The following is a 16709-nucleotide window of genomic DNA, read 5'->3' on the forward strand; positions in this document are numbered from 1 at the left end:
TGTTGGATCGGGAAGGTGTGACACTCTTTGGTTAACCAAGCTGTGTTGTGGGAGATTCCTCAGTATTACAATGAAAGGGGCTTGAATAAAACACTCGCCAGCTCTTAGTATTCCACAGAGCTGAACACTTGAGGGCACTCTCATAAAATGGGCACGTTTGTAAAATATTAGATAGTGCAGTTGAGTTATTACAAGCTTTCTCAGAAGAAATACTCGGCCACCCATTATTCCCCCTGGGCTCACGGAAGGAGAGTGTGATATATTACACCATTCCACTCAATCTGCGGCCTTATCTGTAAGACTCCCCCTCTTGCTCCGAACCTTAAGCCACAAACAATGATTAATATATACTTTCACCGGTTACAGTGTTTAGTCCCTTAAAAGGCTTTTGCATCCATACAGCCTGTGCCCACACACTGCATATTGTATCAGTACGAGGGACTCCTTTGGGGTATTAAGAAAAATGTATGGTTTCCGAGGGTTATTACAGCCATAACCACCCTCGCTCAAGCCGAACAATATTTGCAAATGGTAAGGAAAATAGAACCCCAGAGACGAACCATGCAGAAAAAAGACAATGTGCTGCATGGACGCAGCTGCCAATGCGGCATGTTATGAAAGTAAACTACTGGGAGAAGCCAATGTTGATCTGGGAGTATAGGGCCTTACACTATTTCACATTTTGTGCTCCCACTTGACTGTGATGGTGTAACCGTCATTGGATGTGGGTGAGCTGAGCTCTGACTTTATAGGTAGAGCCTGCTTTGGTGGTCCATACCTACTATCCCCTAAGGCCTGGTTTTGAATCCTGGCTAACTAGTAAACCTGGCTAATTTAACCCACAAAAAGCAGTAAATCTGCAAATAGACAGCCTGCTGGCATCCTTCAGTCAAGAAAATAAGCCCCCCTGCTCTTCTATTCGACAATTTACCACTACCTCAAGGTTAATCTAATCTAGTTTATTATTGAACCAGGTTATTGGAATACTCCCCCTGGTGGGCCAGTTCTACTACCCTTTGACCTCAACTCTGATCCTGCATTGTAGGCCTACTGCAGTTTGAAACCTGTGCAAACTCAATTTTTTCTGCTGCATTGCTGCAGTAGATCCAATATTTTGGGAGAAGAAAAAGTTGCGGGCTACTACAAAATGTATTGCACTTAACTGCATTGCTGGCCTACTACTGCACATTTTTGAGCTGGCTGAGGAATATTAAGAAAATATTTTCACTGCTCAAGCCAGCACATGTGTCAGGTTGAGAGCAGTAGAATCTGACATTAGGACAGATTGCTAAAATAGTAAATTAAATCAATAACAACAAAAATCAAAAAACATTTGTCTTTGATTAATGCAAATGGGTGTGTGTGACTGACAGACATGACCATAGTAGGCCTACTACCACTGTGTAAGCCTATTAGGCTACTTATGTCTAGCCAGATGCATCCTTTATTTATTTAGGCCTATTAATTAATTAATGAAGTTATTTATTTATTTATTTATTTATTTATTTATTTATTTATTTATTTTTCTTTCTTTCCAGTGGGCAGTTACCCTAATGTTATCATCTGCAATGTAGCCTACCGACCCATAGGGGGGAGATTGCAGTGTTGTCTTCTCTTCTTTCCGGTCAATGTTTTCTTCCTGTCACGAGAACGAAGAGGAACTAGCTAGCTGCAAAGCTAGCCAATTAAAAGCTGGACACAAAGCTCCTCTGTTTATGGCGTACCAGCTATCCTCTTTCTCATGGTTTTCCATTTTACTCGTCCGTGGTGTAGCAGAGGCGCACATACATGTATTTACTGGATGACACGTCTGAAACATGGAGGGATAGAAATGTTTTCACTGAACCATTAGCTCCCTAGCTCATCCAACTAGCCGGCGTCCAGTTGCTCAGCTGTTACATTGTTTTGCGCATCATCCTATCGTCATGTGACAAGGTGGGTAACAAGCAATGTCGCTTTTTGTCTTCTATTTCATTTTAAATCCCGTTTGACAACGAGTGACATTGTCATTTTAATCGTAACACTGAACAGTGTAAGTTTGAAAGAGCAGAAGTAGTTTCCAAGTCGGAAGTCGATCAGCTGATATTGTTTTGCTCTTTTTATGGGGCGCTGGTAACTGTTTCCGTAAGAAAGCTGATTCATATTTGTTTTCAATTTAGCAGAATGTGATGTGATATGAGTTTATCGGTTGTCAAAGTTCTGATATTCTATCATTTTCAGTAGTTTGAGTTTCGCCTTTGTAATAAGCAAGTTTATTACATCACCACCTATCAGCTCATCTCATGCCCACGTCTGACATTAACAATAACGGGTTTTATGTTGATAGCTCGCAATGACATTTCTCGAATGTGATGGCGAGATTCCCCAAACTGGTCATTTGATTTTGTATCACATACCACATAGAAAAGACTTGAACAGAATTGCAATGCTGATGGAGTATACTTTTACTTTCACAGGTATCGCTTACATCACAGCAGACCAACGGGGACTATAATGGACCAAGTAACTAATGCCCAACACTGACCTGCAAAAGCTGGTGAATAAGTGAGAACGCCTCCCTACCAACACCTCACCACTATCCTCACTGTTGTGCCAATTCGGGTCTGTCCGGAAGCTGCTAGCCATTTGATACGCTGTCTGTGACTCACTCACCCCCCACCACTACTTCGATATGTCTCTTCCCAAGGACGTGGGGGAGAGGGGGAAGGAGAGGGACCGCGGGGCCCGGCCCAAGGTGAGACAGAGCCGCTCGGAGGAGAGGAGGGAGTCGGGCGCTGGGCGGAAAGGCGGCCGGGGCAAGAAGAAGGGCCTGCCCTCGCAGGGCGTGGTCACGGAGCGTCCGGTCAGCGACGGGTTCGAGTACGGAGACCAGCTCGGAGGAATCCTGTCCAGAGAGGGTGGGTCGTCGTCCCCAGCCAGGGAGCGAAGGAGGTGGCCAGGCTTGGGGAGTAGCAGTGACCGGGGTGTTGGTGGTGGTGTGTGGTCGGGACAGGCTTTGTCATACGGCATATCTCTCTCGGAACTGCCCACCACACAGGAGGTGGAAGCGGTGAAGGCTGGTGGGGTTGGCAGTGGCAGTTGCAGTGGCAGCAATAGCAGCCGCACCCTGCGGCAGAAGATCCAGGACGCTGTGGGCCAGTGCTTCCCCATCAAAAGCCACAATGCCGGCTCCTCCACACACATCTTCTCCCCCTCCTCCGCTACTGTGGCTTCCTGCTCTTCCACCACCACCTCCACCGCCTCCACATCTTCGTCCTCCTCCTCGCTCTCGGCCACGTCGCGCCGCAAGATCCACCTGAGCGAGCTGATGCTGGACAGCTGCCCGTTCCCGGCCGACTCGGAGCTGGCCCAGAAGTGGTACCTCATCAAGCAGCACACGGCGCCCATCTCCCAGCCTCCCCTGCTGCTGGACTCCTCCTGCTCCTCTCTGGGCAGCTTTGTGGAGCTTGGCGCTGGTGCAAGTGGTGGCGGTCCTGGTACTACCGGTGGTGGTGGCGGCGTTGTCGCGGGCGGTGCCACATCCGGCGCCGTGGTGGAGGACGAGGACGACCTGCTCCGGGAGCGCCGGCGAATCAGCATCGAGCAAGGCGTGGAGCCACCACCCAACGCACAGATCCACACGTTTGAGGTGACGGCGGAGATCAACCCGCTGTACAAGCTGGGGCCCAAGCTGGCGCACGGCATGAATGAGCTGTCCGGTGACGAGAGGGCCACCTTACAACAACAACAACAACAACAACAGCAGCAGCAGCAGCAGCTGCAGCAACAGCAGCTCTTGAGACAGCAACAGCAGCAGCATCAGTTGCTCCTTCAGAGCTGCTTGGATACACTGGACGAAGTGGCCAACTCCTCTTCTTCCTCACCCTCCACTGCTGCTAGTGCCATGCCGTCTTCCATCTCCCCATCTTTGGCCTCAGCGAGCCTTGGTGCAGCTGCAGCAGCAGCAGCAGCAGGAGTGTCATCATCTGACCTCAGCCCCGTCTCCGAGGCATCTGGGCGCCCCTTGCCCAGCTCCACGGACGTCGCTGACCCGACAATGCCCGCGAAGCCTGCCGCCAGCAAGGAGCGCTTCCGTGTCCACACGCAGATCGACTACATCCACTGCCTGGTGCCGGACCTGCTGCAGATCACCAACTTGCCGTGCTACTGGGGCGTCATGGACCGCTACCAGGCGGAGGCGCTGCTGGAGGGCAAGCCGGAGGGGACCTTTCTCCTGCGGGACTCGGCCCAGGAGGACTACCTGTTCTCGGTTAGCTTCCGTCGCTACGGCCGGTCGCTGCACGCGCGCATCGAGCAGTGGAACCACAACTTCAGCTTCGACGTCCACGACCCCAGCGTCTTCCACGCGCCCACCGTCACTGGCCTGCTCGAGCACTACAAGGTTAGAATGTGGCATTTTATTTTATTGTGTGTAATCAGGGCTCTAAATGAGCACCAGCCAACCGGCCAAATGCTGTTGAAATTTCAGTCTGGCTGGTAGAAAAAAACAACTTACTTGCCACTTTGACCATTAGTAAGTGTGTGTTTGGCTAGTGAGAACGTCTAGTAATAATAGCAGTGTCTATAATGATGTGAATAAATGTCAAAGTTCTTCAAATAACTTGTACTTAAATGAACACAAATGAAATTAGGGAGACTGCACATTCCATTTCAAAGCAAGAAAATTGGATAAAGTCATTAAATTGTGTAACATTTCACAGAAAGTGAAGAAATGTAATGTTCAAAGGAATAGCAACATTCACATATGTCTTTTAAAACTCAAATAACAGTGTTTCCCATACATTGAAGAAACTATGGCGGCCCGCCATAGTTTAAATATGGCCGCCATAGTTTCCGAAAATGTAAAAAAAAAAAAAAAAAAAAATTTTTTTTTTTTTTTTTTTTTTTTTTTTTTTTTTTTTTTTTTTTTTTTTTTTTTTTTACGATTTCCGTTTTTGTTAAAAACGATTTGAATTACGATTTCCTTCGCATTTTCCTCCTGGAGTAAATACATCCTATAGAGAAAACCACAAGTGCTTGAAAGACAGGGATCAAAAGCCTAGTCAAGTTGTTGTAGTTAACTTGGATTTGGGAGCAATAAAAAAACCTTCAGAGAAGGGACAGTTGGGATGAGTTTACTAACACTCCCCAGGCTTTGTTTTACAGTTGGAGGAATTTTGGGAGGAATTTTGAAAATCTGGCCCTGTGACCAGCACCCCTCATGTAGAATGTGTACGCCTATGTGTGTGGGGAAAAAGGCATAGCCTACCCTCTTAGACCCTTTTTGTTTATGCGTTAACAATTTCACAGTAGTCTTAAACTCTTATCTCTGCTCCTATTTTGTTTTATTCATTACGTAGACCCCTGCATGTGTATTATGCAGCCTTATTTCTCAAAATATAAATGGCTGAAATGTAGGCCTAGGCCTATAGTTTTTCCATGTGCCAATGTCCTACTGTAGTCATTGTTTTGTTTTGCCATTTTGCATTTACACTGCATGAATACAACCCCCCCCCGAACAAAAAAAAAATCCCGGCTGCCCCCATAGTTTCCAAAATTTCTGTGGGAAACACATATATAAGTTATGCAAACTAGAAAATTGAATCAGGATATCAATACATTTTGTACAATTTCAAGCTCCCAACATTGTGGGAACCGTTTGGAGTGCGCGCCTTCCTCTTCCAACATGGCTGTACACCTTTGCACAAAGCAAGATGTGCACCTGAACCTAAACCTAAACCGAATAGAATACCTTTGGGATAAATTAAGCTTAGAATGTGGTCTAAGAGCCAGGCCTTCTTGACCAACATCAATGTGTGACCTCACGAATGTGCTTTTGGAAGAATGGATATTTTGATGAACACACCGCTCAACCTTGTGGACACCCTTCCCAGATGAGTTGATGCTGTATAAAAGGTGGATCAATATCATATTGAACCCTATGGGTTAGAAATAGAATGGCAGTTCATATTGAGTCAAGGGAGGTTAGCAAATACTTTTGGTAATAAAGTTTGTTTGTAAACTAAGGAAAGTAAGTTTGGTTCCCTGGAGGCGGTTTGAAGCCAGTCTGGACAATTCTCCTCCCCTTCACTATATTCTGCCTGTGCAGTGTGCACATACCATAAATTTGGTCCTGTCTTACACCACAATGTTTGTTCTGTCTTGTCTAAGCAAGGGGACTGTGAGAAACACAATTTCAATTTCTTTGTTTGTTAGACATGAAAGAAATGACAATGACAGACACTTTGGGACCTCTTTGGCATTGTGATATAATCATGAGCGAACCACAAAAATGATTTTGAATGCTTCTTTGCAGCAATATTAACTTAAGACTAAATCACAATACTAAGTTTAATTAAAATCTGTGATCAAAGTCCCAAAGTGTCTCATTTCATGCAGAATGAACCAATAAAGCTGTATTTTTCTCCCAATAATGTTTTGGACAAAAATACATGTATAAAGAACACATTGTGCTTAAATAAAAATAACAGGAAGATGCCCACAAAGACAAAAGAAACTGATGTGAAAACCAAGACAGTGACCTGTCTTCTCTAGTGCATACACTGTAGCCAACATTAACACAGGCTGACTTTGTGATTAGCTTGTTAAAGCTTATCTTTGACTAGGACCACAAGTCTTGCATGTTCTTCTAAATCACCAAGTCACGTTTCATTAGAATCTGTGCAGATGGGGTCCCATAGTGTCTCATTTCATGCAGAATTGTCTTCTTTTTCTTTGACCCCACCTCTATTCTAATTATTGTATGTTATTAATAATGAATCAGTGTACATTTTATGTCTCGTACATGTGAAGAAATGACCAATGAAGCTGACATTTGACTTTTCTTCTTCTGCATCGTTTTCTCTGCCTAGGACCCCAACTCCTGCATGTTCTTTGAGCCGCTGCTGTCCACGCCGGTGCACCGCACGCAGCCCTTCAGCCTGCAGCACGTCTGCCGCGCCGTCATCAGCAACCACACCAGCTACGACGGCATCAGCGCCCTGCCCATCCCCAACGCCCTGAAGGAGCACCTCAAGGAGTACCACTACAAGCAGAGGGTGCGCGTGCGCCGCCTCGACACCTGGTGGGAGTAGAGAGGGAGGACTGGAGAGAGAGGGGTGGGTGACTCCTTTGACATCTGGTAGAGTAGAGAGAGTGGGTGGGGATGGGTGATGCCCTGACACCTGGTGCAGTAGAGATACAGGGTGGGGGAAAAGCAAACGCCTGGCACCTAGACACTTGGTTGGAGTAGACAGAGAGGAGAGAGGGTGGGAGATGTCTGGCGGTAGTAGAGAGAGGGGAGTAGGTGATGGACGACTGGACAGAATGAGGGAGGGGATGGGGAATGCCTCAGCACTGGGAGGAATGGGTTGGCAAATGGGTGGATGGTGCACATCCCATGGTTAACCTGGTAAAGCAGTACCTCAGAGTACGTAGTGGGAAAGTAAACTGCACAAGAGAGGTGGAGATGGATGGATGAATGGATGGACTCCATGGTTAACCTGGTGAAACAGCACCAGCCCTTGTAGTAGCCTACACGTTTTGTCACATACTTGTCCAGGGTTTGGCTGTGCTTCCATTGATATGCTAGACGGGTGGGATCTTTATCGCAACGATCAGCAAACAGGGTGGAGTGATACGATGACATTGAAGGCGTGCTGCCAGAGTCGTAGAATGTCACACACAATCATCACTTTGGAACACTCCCTCTGTTTGCTGATTGGTGCAGTGAAAATTCGACCACAGTTAATTTATTTATATTATGTAAAGCACAGGAAGGCCCTCTGTGCAAAGTCGTGAAGTGAGAAGTGCCCGTTTACCAGACAAATTCAAGCCTCACCATCACACCAATCAATCCCTCACCAAGCAGTATGCTACACTGGTACCTTCCTCCCTCTCCATAAGCACGTTAGCCACCTGGCATAGGGCAAGTATGGGGCTTCACTCACAGCCTTCTTCCCCCTCACCCCACAACACTTGATCACTCCCTCGCCAAGGCCTGGGTATGCTCCTACAACTTTGACACTGGATCACTCCCTCACCAAGGCCTGGGTATGCTTCTACAACCTTGACACTGGATCACTCCCTCACCAAGGCCTGGGTATGCTTCTTTGACACTGGATCACTCCCTCACCAAGGCCTGGGTATGCTTCTACAACCTTGACACTGGATCACTCCCTCACCAAGGCCTGGGTATGCTTCTTTGACACTGGATGAATGGACTCGTCACTGCATGTCTCGGTTCCGATTGCTAGTCGGATGATGACCACAAGCCAGGCTGGACACAGCAGTTGCCACCCTGGTACCTTACAGTACTTCCCTCTCTAAGCACATGCGTCGGGTACCGTTGGTGCCCATCTTTCCATTCTTAAAGCCTTAATTTGCCAAACTAATGTACTGTGCAGTGCTTTTGGGATTATGCTTCCATGTTGTCTTCTTTTTTATATATATATCGGCGAACTACTCTTGCTGATGTTTGTGCTGTGGAAGTAGTCATGAATGTACCTGTGCTTTTTTGGACCTAGAGTTAGTGCAGGAAAAAAGTACTCTCTCCCCCCCCTCATATCCGTTTTTTTTTTTAAGTAAAAGAATGAATGTATCTTACACTGAAGAAAAAAAGAGAGGAACCTGAAAAAAAAAACCTTTCTGGGGTTCGCTTCTGAAAAGCATAGTTGTTAGCCAGTTAGCAACTTGGGTGGTTGCCAATGGGAAATTGCATTGTAAATAACAAAGTATCTAACATAGTTAGCAACTATGGCTTTGAGAAATGCACTCCTGATCACCCACGCATCCTCAGTCACACTGATACAGCCTTGACGTTTGTACTGCTGCAAAAAAAGAAGAGGCCACACTCCTACCCACCTCAGTAGAAAAAAAAGAGAGTACTACCAAACAAATGGAACACGCAAGACTGCATCCTCTCCTTATGTTATGCCAAGCCAGCGGTGCTCCGTGAATGCCATATTAACCACTCGCTTGAACCGAGGACATCTCTCATCTCTAGTAAACAAGATGTTGCCAGATAGCATCTGCTTCTGCTTGATAACCTCCTGCCTTCCTCCTCACTCCCTCTCTGCCTGTTTGAGCAGAAGCTAATCAAGGCCTAGCAGTCGGAGTCGGTATATATAAATATACCCAGAGAGCAAAGAGAAGCGTTTGTACTTATTCACTCTACTACACTGCCCTAGTGAGCAGAGAGCAAAGACATTTTACAAATATGAGGAATCTCTTCTTTTTTATATTTTAAATTTGATTTTTCGCTCATTTATTTATTTCTTTTTCTTGCATTTATGAATGTCCTCCTCACATGCTAGTCACATTCTATAAATGCCTTGCCTCGCCTCGCGTCCCCCACCCACAAGCTGGTCTGCAGAGTGTGACCATGGGAAACCACTCAATGAAAATGGGGGCCAATCAATGGGAGGATGGGGAAATGGCGCCTCGCCCTGTGAATGTACGACACTTACAAAACCCCACGACACCCTCCCACACACACACTCATGCGATTCACTTAGGCGACACACACAGACACATGCATACACACACACACATGCACACGACCCTCCCTTGCCGGGTCTTCCGTATTCAGCCTCTGCCCTCGGCTGCTGGCCGTGCCTGCAGTTTAATGATGGCGATGGTCTAACACCAGGGGCTTAATGGTGCCTAGGGAAGAGGCCCGGTGCCATAAAAATCAAAGTTACCTCTGAGTTATTGACTATAATGTTACGGTGAGGGCTTCGGTAACTACCTTCCTTTTAGAGAAATAGACTGATGTAAGAATGAAGAATCATTTCACGAGTGTTGCGTCGCCTGTGTATGGCGGCACCATATAGCGATTTCTTGAGAAGGTTGTGTGTGTATGTGTGTGTGTATGTGTGTGTGTATGTGTGTGTGCGCGTGTGCATGTACACGCCTGCTAATAGGCAGTAGGCCAGTAGCAAGTGGGGAAGTGAGCGAGGTCACCTGAGGAATTTGGTGCTGTCACTGCAGATATCAAGAGTGATTTTGGTCCAAGTATGCACCCGCCCGCCCTCCCCCACCCTCTCCAATCTCCAGTCTCGTCTTGCGTGCACTGTTTGATCAGCGACCTGAGCTCTGTGATGTCAGGCCAGGGCTTAATGTGCATAGACGTGTGCGTAATGCAGCACCCCGCACATCGCATAATGATGGGCGCCCTACTTGCCGCTCCGCTCCGTTAGGCGTCCGGGATGGATGGGAGAGAAAGCTTTAAAAAACTACGCACTGACTCCTACCAGGAGATATCAAAGAGCATATGTTATATTAGTTGGACGAACTGATCTTGAAGTCTTTGAAGCACATTCCTCTCTTTAAAAAAAAAAAAGCTATCAAAAAGTAATCGTGATTGGGTAACTGTATGCGCTTGTGCCTAATATCATCTGGATAGTTGAAAAACACACACAGAGGGACTTTGCTGATGTGGGGTAAAAAACCTAGTGGGATGTCCTCTTTTTCTCTTTCTCTTTGCCTTCTCTCTGCATTCCGTTGGTCCAGTGGGATCAGTTCAGTTTGTCCTGTCCTCTGTGCTGTGCTGCGTGCTCTAGAACAGAAAAGAATGTAACTCTTTCTGAAAAAGGGTCCTTTGATTCAAGTCTTGGAAGAGTTGTTGCTCACTTGGACATCTTGGCTAGACTACTTCAGGTTCAGAGAAGTCAAGAAACCTGGGCAATCCCGCGCTACGTGATTTGTTTCCCGACTAGATGCCCTCTGCACCTGGCTAATGCAAATATTGATGCTAATCATGATGCTACATTAGGCCTGTCTTGCCAAATGCATACCTAATGCCACAAACCAATGCTCGGGGGACTCAAGCCAAGACAACAGTGTTGTTTTACGTGGACGACACTACTGTAGTATTAAGTGCAACCTGCAAGGTTACCTACTTCCCTCCTGTGTTAGCTGGTCTGACCCAGACTCTACCTGCAACTCGCCCCCAGCAAGGCCAAGCTTGGGGTCAGGGCTGGCTGGTTGTTGGGCTGTCTGTCTCTGCAGACAAGTCCAGATGTGAGGAGAATAAGTGCACTGACAATGATTATGAAAGAATCATGTGCATGCTTGCACTCCTAAAACACACACACACACACACACACACACACACACACACACACACACACACACACACACACACACACACACACACACACACACACACACACACACACACACACACACACACACACACACACACCTCACTTTCTCTCTTTCTCTAAGCTGAGCTGATTTTCTCTTGTGCACTGCACACCGTACACCTATACACATATCACACTCATGCGCTAACTCCCTGCCTATTGCTCTGTATTCAACAAACACAAGCTTAAAATATTCACACACAACAACCGTATTTATATGGGAGGATATATTTATAGATGGGAAATAATACACTCCATGATCCATACGGTATCGGTTGCCACCCACACACAGGCAAAACACATGCACATCAAACGTGAAGAGAGGCTGTAGTTACTACTGGATGGTCTGAAGGAGGTGTACGTGTGTGCGTGTTTGTGCACGTGTGTAAGCATGTGTGCTTGTGTGTGTTTCCTGATGTTGCCCTGAGCCTGAGAAAAGGCCTGCTGATGTTCCATAAACTTTTTTAAACGGAACTATAGTTTTAACATCTGCTTTCCGTCATGGTCGCTACGTACATGAATGCACATCGAGAGTACTTGTGAATGTGGAATGAATCGTCAGAATACATAACGTTAGAATTCATAACAGAAAAAAAAAAACTTTTTGTTTTTTGGAACTTTGATTTACTGACTTTGCTTTATCATTGGTTGATATTGTCTTGATATTGACACATTTTTACACTGGTATTTATTTAATGACTATTTAACTACTGTTGTTGAGGTAGTATATTTCCTGTGTTTTGCAACTTTTTGATAACAATCTTGCTTTCAGCACGCCAATCCCAGAAACCTTTTTGTTCTTTATTTTGTTTTGTTTTTTTCTATGTAATGTTGTTGGGTATATGTATGAATTATGAAAGAAGCACACTGCAAAGGAGGACGTGTATTTATATGGCAGCATGAGAGTTGTCAGTTGATGTTGAGTGACTAAAATGTGCTATGAAAGGGCTTGACACACTTGAAGCTTTTTATTCAAATATAAACTAATATAAAAAAACATTGACTTGGATGTTGTCTCTTTTCCTCCTGGTGCATGCTGTTTGGATCACGGAAATATACATAGTTTTTTTAAAAAAAATAATGTAGGTCAAGGATGTATATGAGCTGAAGTGAAAAACAGAACTACATTAAACATGGTGGATTAATTACATTTAATACAAAAAAATGTGAAGTAGTTGCCTTACAAAGAAGGAGCAAAAAATAGAATATATATTAGAATATATATTAGAGAATATTGCACAAAATAGAAAGCACCCACATTGATCTTTTGTTTCCCATTAAAAAGTAACATTTTTATTTATTTTTGTGGTGTATATATAGTCCGTTTGGTTCAGGCCCCGTCCAGGTGCAGTGGGCTCCAGGGGGTTGGGCTGATTGATGAGTGTGGAGAGCTTTCCTGAAAGGTACACAGTTAGTACAACACTGCAAGAGATTCCTCCCACGTCTTACTGTCTTATCTAAACTTCCGCCCAAAATTCTAGATTATAGCTGAGGCTGGCCTGGCTTTGAACTTTATCCAAAAGCATTTTATGGGATGCTCTCTCTCTCTCTCTCTCTCTCTCTCTCTCTCTCTCTCTCTCTCTCTCTCTCTCTCTCTCTCTCTCCCCCTCCCTACATGCCAATTGCACCCCCCCATCGTCGTCACTTCTCCCCTTACCTCACCTCACTTGCCTTTCTTCCTCTGCACCGACCCAGCTCAGCAGGAAGCGTTTAACTCAAGGGGCTTTTAAACAGACCTCTCTCCACAGACCACGGACTGACCCACTCTCCTGAAGCATTCAGGGACAGCTGTAAATGCATTAGTGCAGGGTCGGAGCTGGGGTGGGGGGGGAAATATCACACCAGTAAATGCTGCTATATGAGAAGCCAGCCCAGGATACAGAGTGCTACTTTATAGCCGAGTTATTCTCTCTTCTGTTTTAGGGCAGATGACTGCTTTGGTCGGGCCCAGGACAACGTCATCTAAAATACATACAGTACGATGTATTTCACAATACATACAATGTAATAGGGACTCCTCTCTGGGACTTGGACAACTGACCCCTTTGCCCCCCTCTATTGGCTTCCCTGCTCTGTTTAGACATAACATGGCTGCTTTGGGAAGTGTGTGTAGATATTTAGGCCAAATTATAATAATAGCCTACCATAGCAGGTAACAATGAGGTTTGTTTGAAGAAGAAAGCTGAAAACTTGGGAGTATATGAATATTTTTGTGGCTTTCCCCTGTGGCGTTAGTATTTCAGAACAAATGCTCCTCTATGCATTCCAAAGTACCCATATTTTAGAACAGTCAGGGATCAGGGATGGTCAGGGACGCTGTCTGCCATTTTTTGTCATCAAACTGCCGGAGCATGTTGCGTCTAAACATTTTACTTACAGAGCACAGTAGAGATCGCAGCAGGGGGATCTAGCATATGCATTCCCTGAAAGCACTGTGGGCCTGCCATTAGATATTTGTCCCGGGCCCTGGGAGAAAGGGGGCCAAGAAGTTGTTCAGCGGCCCTGGGTGCATAATACCCACCAGGGCTAGATCAAAGTATGAGTTGCTTCTACAAGCACATAAACAACAAGTTAATAAATAAATATTCCAACAAAATATTTCCTCCTATTTGTAAAACTGTGCCAAAGTGGCTCATTTCTCTTCCACTGTGCTGCTAATTAGTAGCAACAAATGGGGTCCCGCTTGCTGCCCGATAAGTCATCCCACTGATGGCCTTTTTTAACAATCTGATTTAGAAGGAGCAGTAGCTATTGGCAAATATATATACAGACAAATGGTGGCGGCTTTGCACACCTGGGAAACAATGAAGAAATAATGGGGACGTTTAAGCAGAAAATCAATTTGTCTTTAAGGAAGGCGTTCAGGTGAGGGAAACGGAGAAGTACATTTGTTTAGCACAGGGGTGAGGAACCTTTTTCATTCGAAAAGCCACTTAAGATTGTATAAAGTCCTCCAAGGCCCATACTATGAAAAAAAGCCAGAATTTCCCCCTGCACTCAGTCCTAATTCATAAGTCATAATTTTAGTGCTAATGTTATTTCTAACATTGCTTTAAAAACATGCCTTATTAAGCGTCTTGCAGAGGTTGTCCAAGGGGTTGTCATCCTGGTGTGCAGAGAACAGTTTAGAGCTCAACGTCACCAAAACTAAAGAACTTGTGGTGGACTACAGAAGAGGGAATGTTCAGAACCATGCTCAACTGGAAATCTTTGGTAGTTCTACCCCTGTGGAAAGAGTGAGCAGTTTCAAGTATCTTGGCGTCAACATCTCTGAAGATCCGTCTTGGTCACCTCACATCACCACCGTAGTGAAAAAGGCCAGGCAGCGTCTGTACCACCTCAGGAGGCTAAGGAAGTTCAGAATTCCACCAGACATGCAGAAGTCCTTCTATTCTGCCACAATTGAGTCAGGAAGCATAACAATGTGGTATGGCAACTGCACAGCTCAGGATAAGATAGCCCTGCACAGAGTAGTGCATGCTGCAGAAAAAATCACTGGCGCCATCCTTCCAGGGCTGCAAGACATATATTATATGCAAGAAGGGCAAAGACACGAGCACAAAGGATTATGAAAGACACATTCCATCCTAGTCGCTCCATGTTCGAAAGGCTGCCCTCAGGGAAACGACTACGTTCCATAAGATGTAGAACACAGAGACTGCATAAGAGTTTTTTTTCAAGCCATCCGCTTTTAAAAATGAAGACAATAACTAATTAGCCTATTTTTTATTTTATTTTATTATTTTTATGTTTTATTTTTTACCATCCAATACAGCACAGAGCAGTTGCAATCCCCATTTCACTGCCAATTGTGCTTGCACAAGGAAGCATGTGACAAATAAAAAATCTTGAATCTTGAATCTAGAAACTGTTTTTGATTCTGCCCTCTGCCTTAGAGCATAATACCAAAGAAACTCAAGAGAAAGAACAATCTCTTGGCGGGGAATGCATTGGCCACGGTGTAGTACGGGGGCGTTGCCTGAGGACACGAGTGGATGGAAAATTAACTCCCTTGCATGGTCATTGGTCATCCATCCACGATGGATGCCATTTTCGTACTCCGTAATTTGTGGCCAAGTAACGGCAGCTGTTGGTCAGCAGTAATTGCTGGGGGTAATTAAGGACAGCTGACAGACATTCACGCTGTCCTATGACCTGTTCCACAGTGAATAACATTTCCGTACTCCCCTCGCCATCATTTCCTACTACGCTGTTATGACGTGAGTAAGCCCTCTTGTCTCAAGCCTCTTTGATAATACTAACTGCCATACAGTCAATCAGAACAGGTGCTGCCAATACAGGGTTCCATCTCAACTGTCACTTTCTCTCAACATTCTATTCTTAACGAGCAGCTGCTCTACCATTCTAGAAGTCTATTGTTCAGCTCTTCAATGCAATTTGATACTGTATTGGCAGCACCTGTTCTAATTGACTGTATGGCAGTTAGTATTATGCTCTAAGGCAGAGGGCAGAATCAAAAACAGTTTCTAGTTTTTAGATCGCTGTCTAACAAGAATTGGCACATGTCCTATTGACAATATTGTCTTGCTGGATTGCACTTGACAGCCAGCTGCTTGGCTCAATGGTAAAGGTGCTGGATTAGAGATATGGAGGTTGTGAGTTTGAATCCCACTTGGACCCATGTTGATTTTCAAAATTATATCATATCCAGTCTTCCTTTGCCAACTTAAAATAGCATGTAGTCATTTAGTATCAATGGCAAAGGTGCTGGATTAGAGATATGGAGGTTGTGAGTTCAAATCCCACTCAGATCCATGTTGATTTTCAAAATTATATCATATGCAGTGTTCCTTAGCCAATTTAAAATAGCATGTATGTCATTTAGTGTCAATGGCAAATGTGCTGGATTAGAGATATGGAGGTTGTGAGTTCGAATCCCACTCGGCCCCATGTTGATTTTCAAAATTATATCATATACAATGTTCCTTAGCCAACTTAAAATAGCATGTATGTCATTTAGTATATCCCCAGAACGCGGAGCTACAACACTTTCAAAATGGTTGAATCCAAGATGGCTGAATTGTTTGGCCCATAACTTCTGACTGGGTGGATGGATTTCTTTTAGCTTTGTTTTCTCAATAGTAGTTTGTTTTTAATTTAGGTATATCAAATAAAAATAAAACTGCTCATCTCTGCCCCAAAAGGCAAGCCCGCTTCCAGCATTTTCTGTGAGAATGCAATCTAGTTTCATATGAAACTTCATAATATGAAAATTACATCGGGGCCAGATAAGATGGGCTTACTGGCTGTAAGCGGCACCCGAGCCATCGGATCCCACCCATGGTTTAGAGCAGTGGTTCTTAACCTGGGGTGCGGGCACCCCCTGGGGGTGCGCCAGAGATTTCAGGGGGTGCGTGAAATATTGTTTCTGTTGAGGTTGTGACCATAATTCTGCTAACGATCATTATAATTAGGCCAAATAAAAACCACACTAAAACATGTTTTGGTCCCCATGTAAGGTATTGAGGTATTGATTAATGTCTCAAGCAAGAATCATTGTCATGAATCCCTTAAATCATTTTTTTGTGTGTATTCACATGTAGAAGTTGGGTTGGGGGTGCG

The 16709-nt window shown here is 45.0% G+C and overlaps 1 protein-coding gene across 1 annotated transcript; it reads left to right on the top strand.

Annotated features, from left to right (window-relative positions):
* Positions 1-1652: 1652 nt before the first annotated feature.
* socs9 (suppressor of cytokine signaling 9) lies at positions 1653-9956 on the top strand. The gene is given in 4 exon segments (XM_063204956.1): positions 1653-1935; positions 2457-4381; positions 6852-7060; positions 7062-9956. Coding segments are annotated over 3 exon segments (2010 nt in total). The 5' UTR covers positions 1653-1935; positions 2457-2671; the 3' UTR covers positions 7153-9956.
* Positions 9957-16709: the final 6753 nt, after the last annotated feature.

This window comes from Engraulis encrasicolus, chromosome 8, assembly GCF_034702125.1.
Source record: "Engraulis encrasicolus isolate BLACKSEA-1 chromosome 8, IST_EnEncr_1.0, whole genome shotgun sequence".
Taxonomy (NCBI): Eukaryota; Metazoa; Chordata; class Actinopteri; order Clupeiformes; family Engraulidae; genus Engraulis; species Engraulis encrasicolus.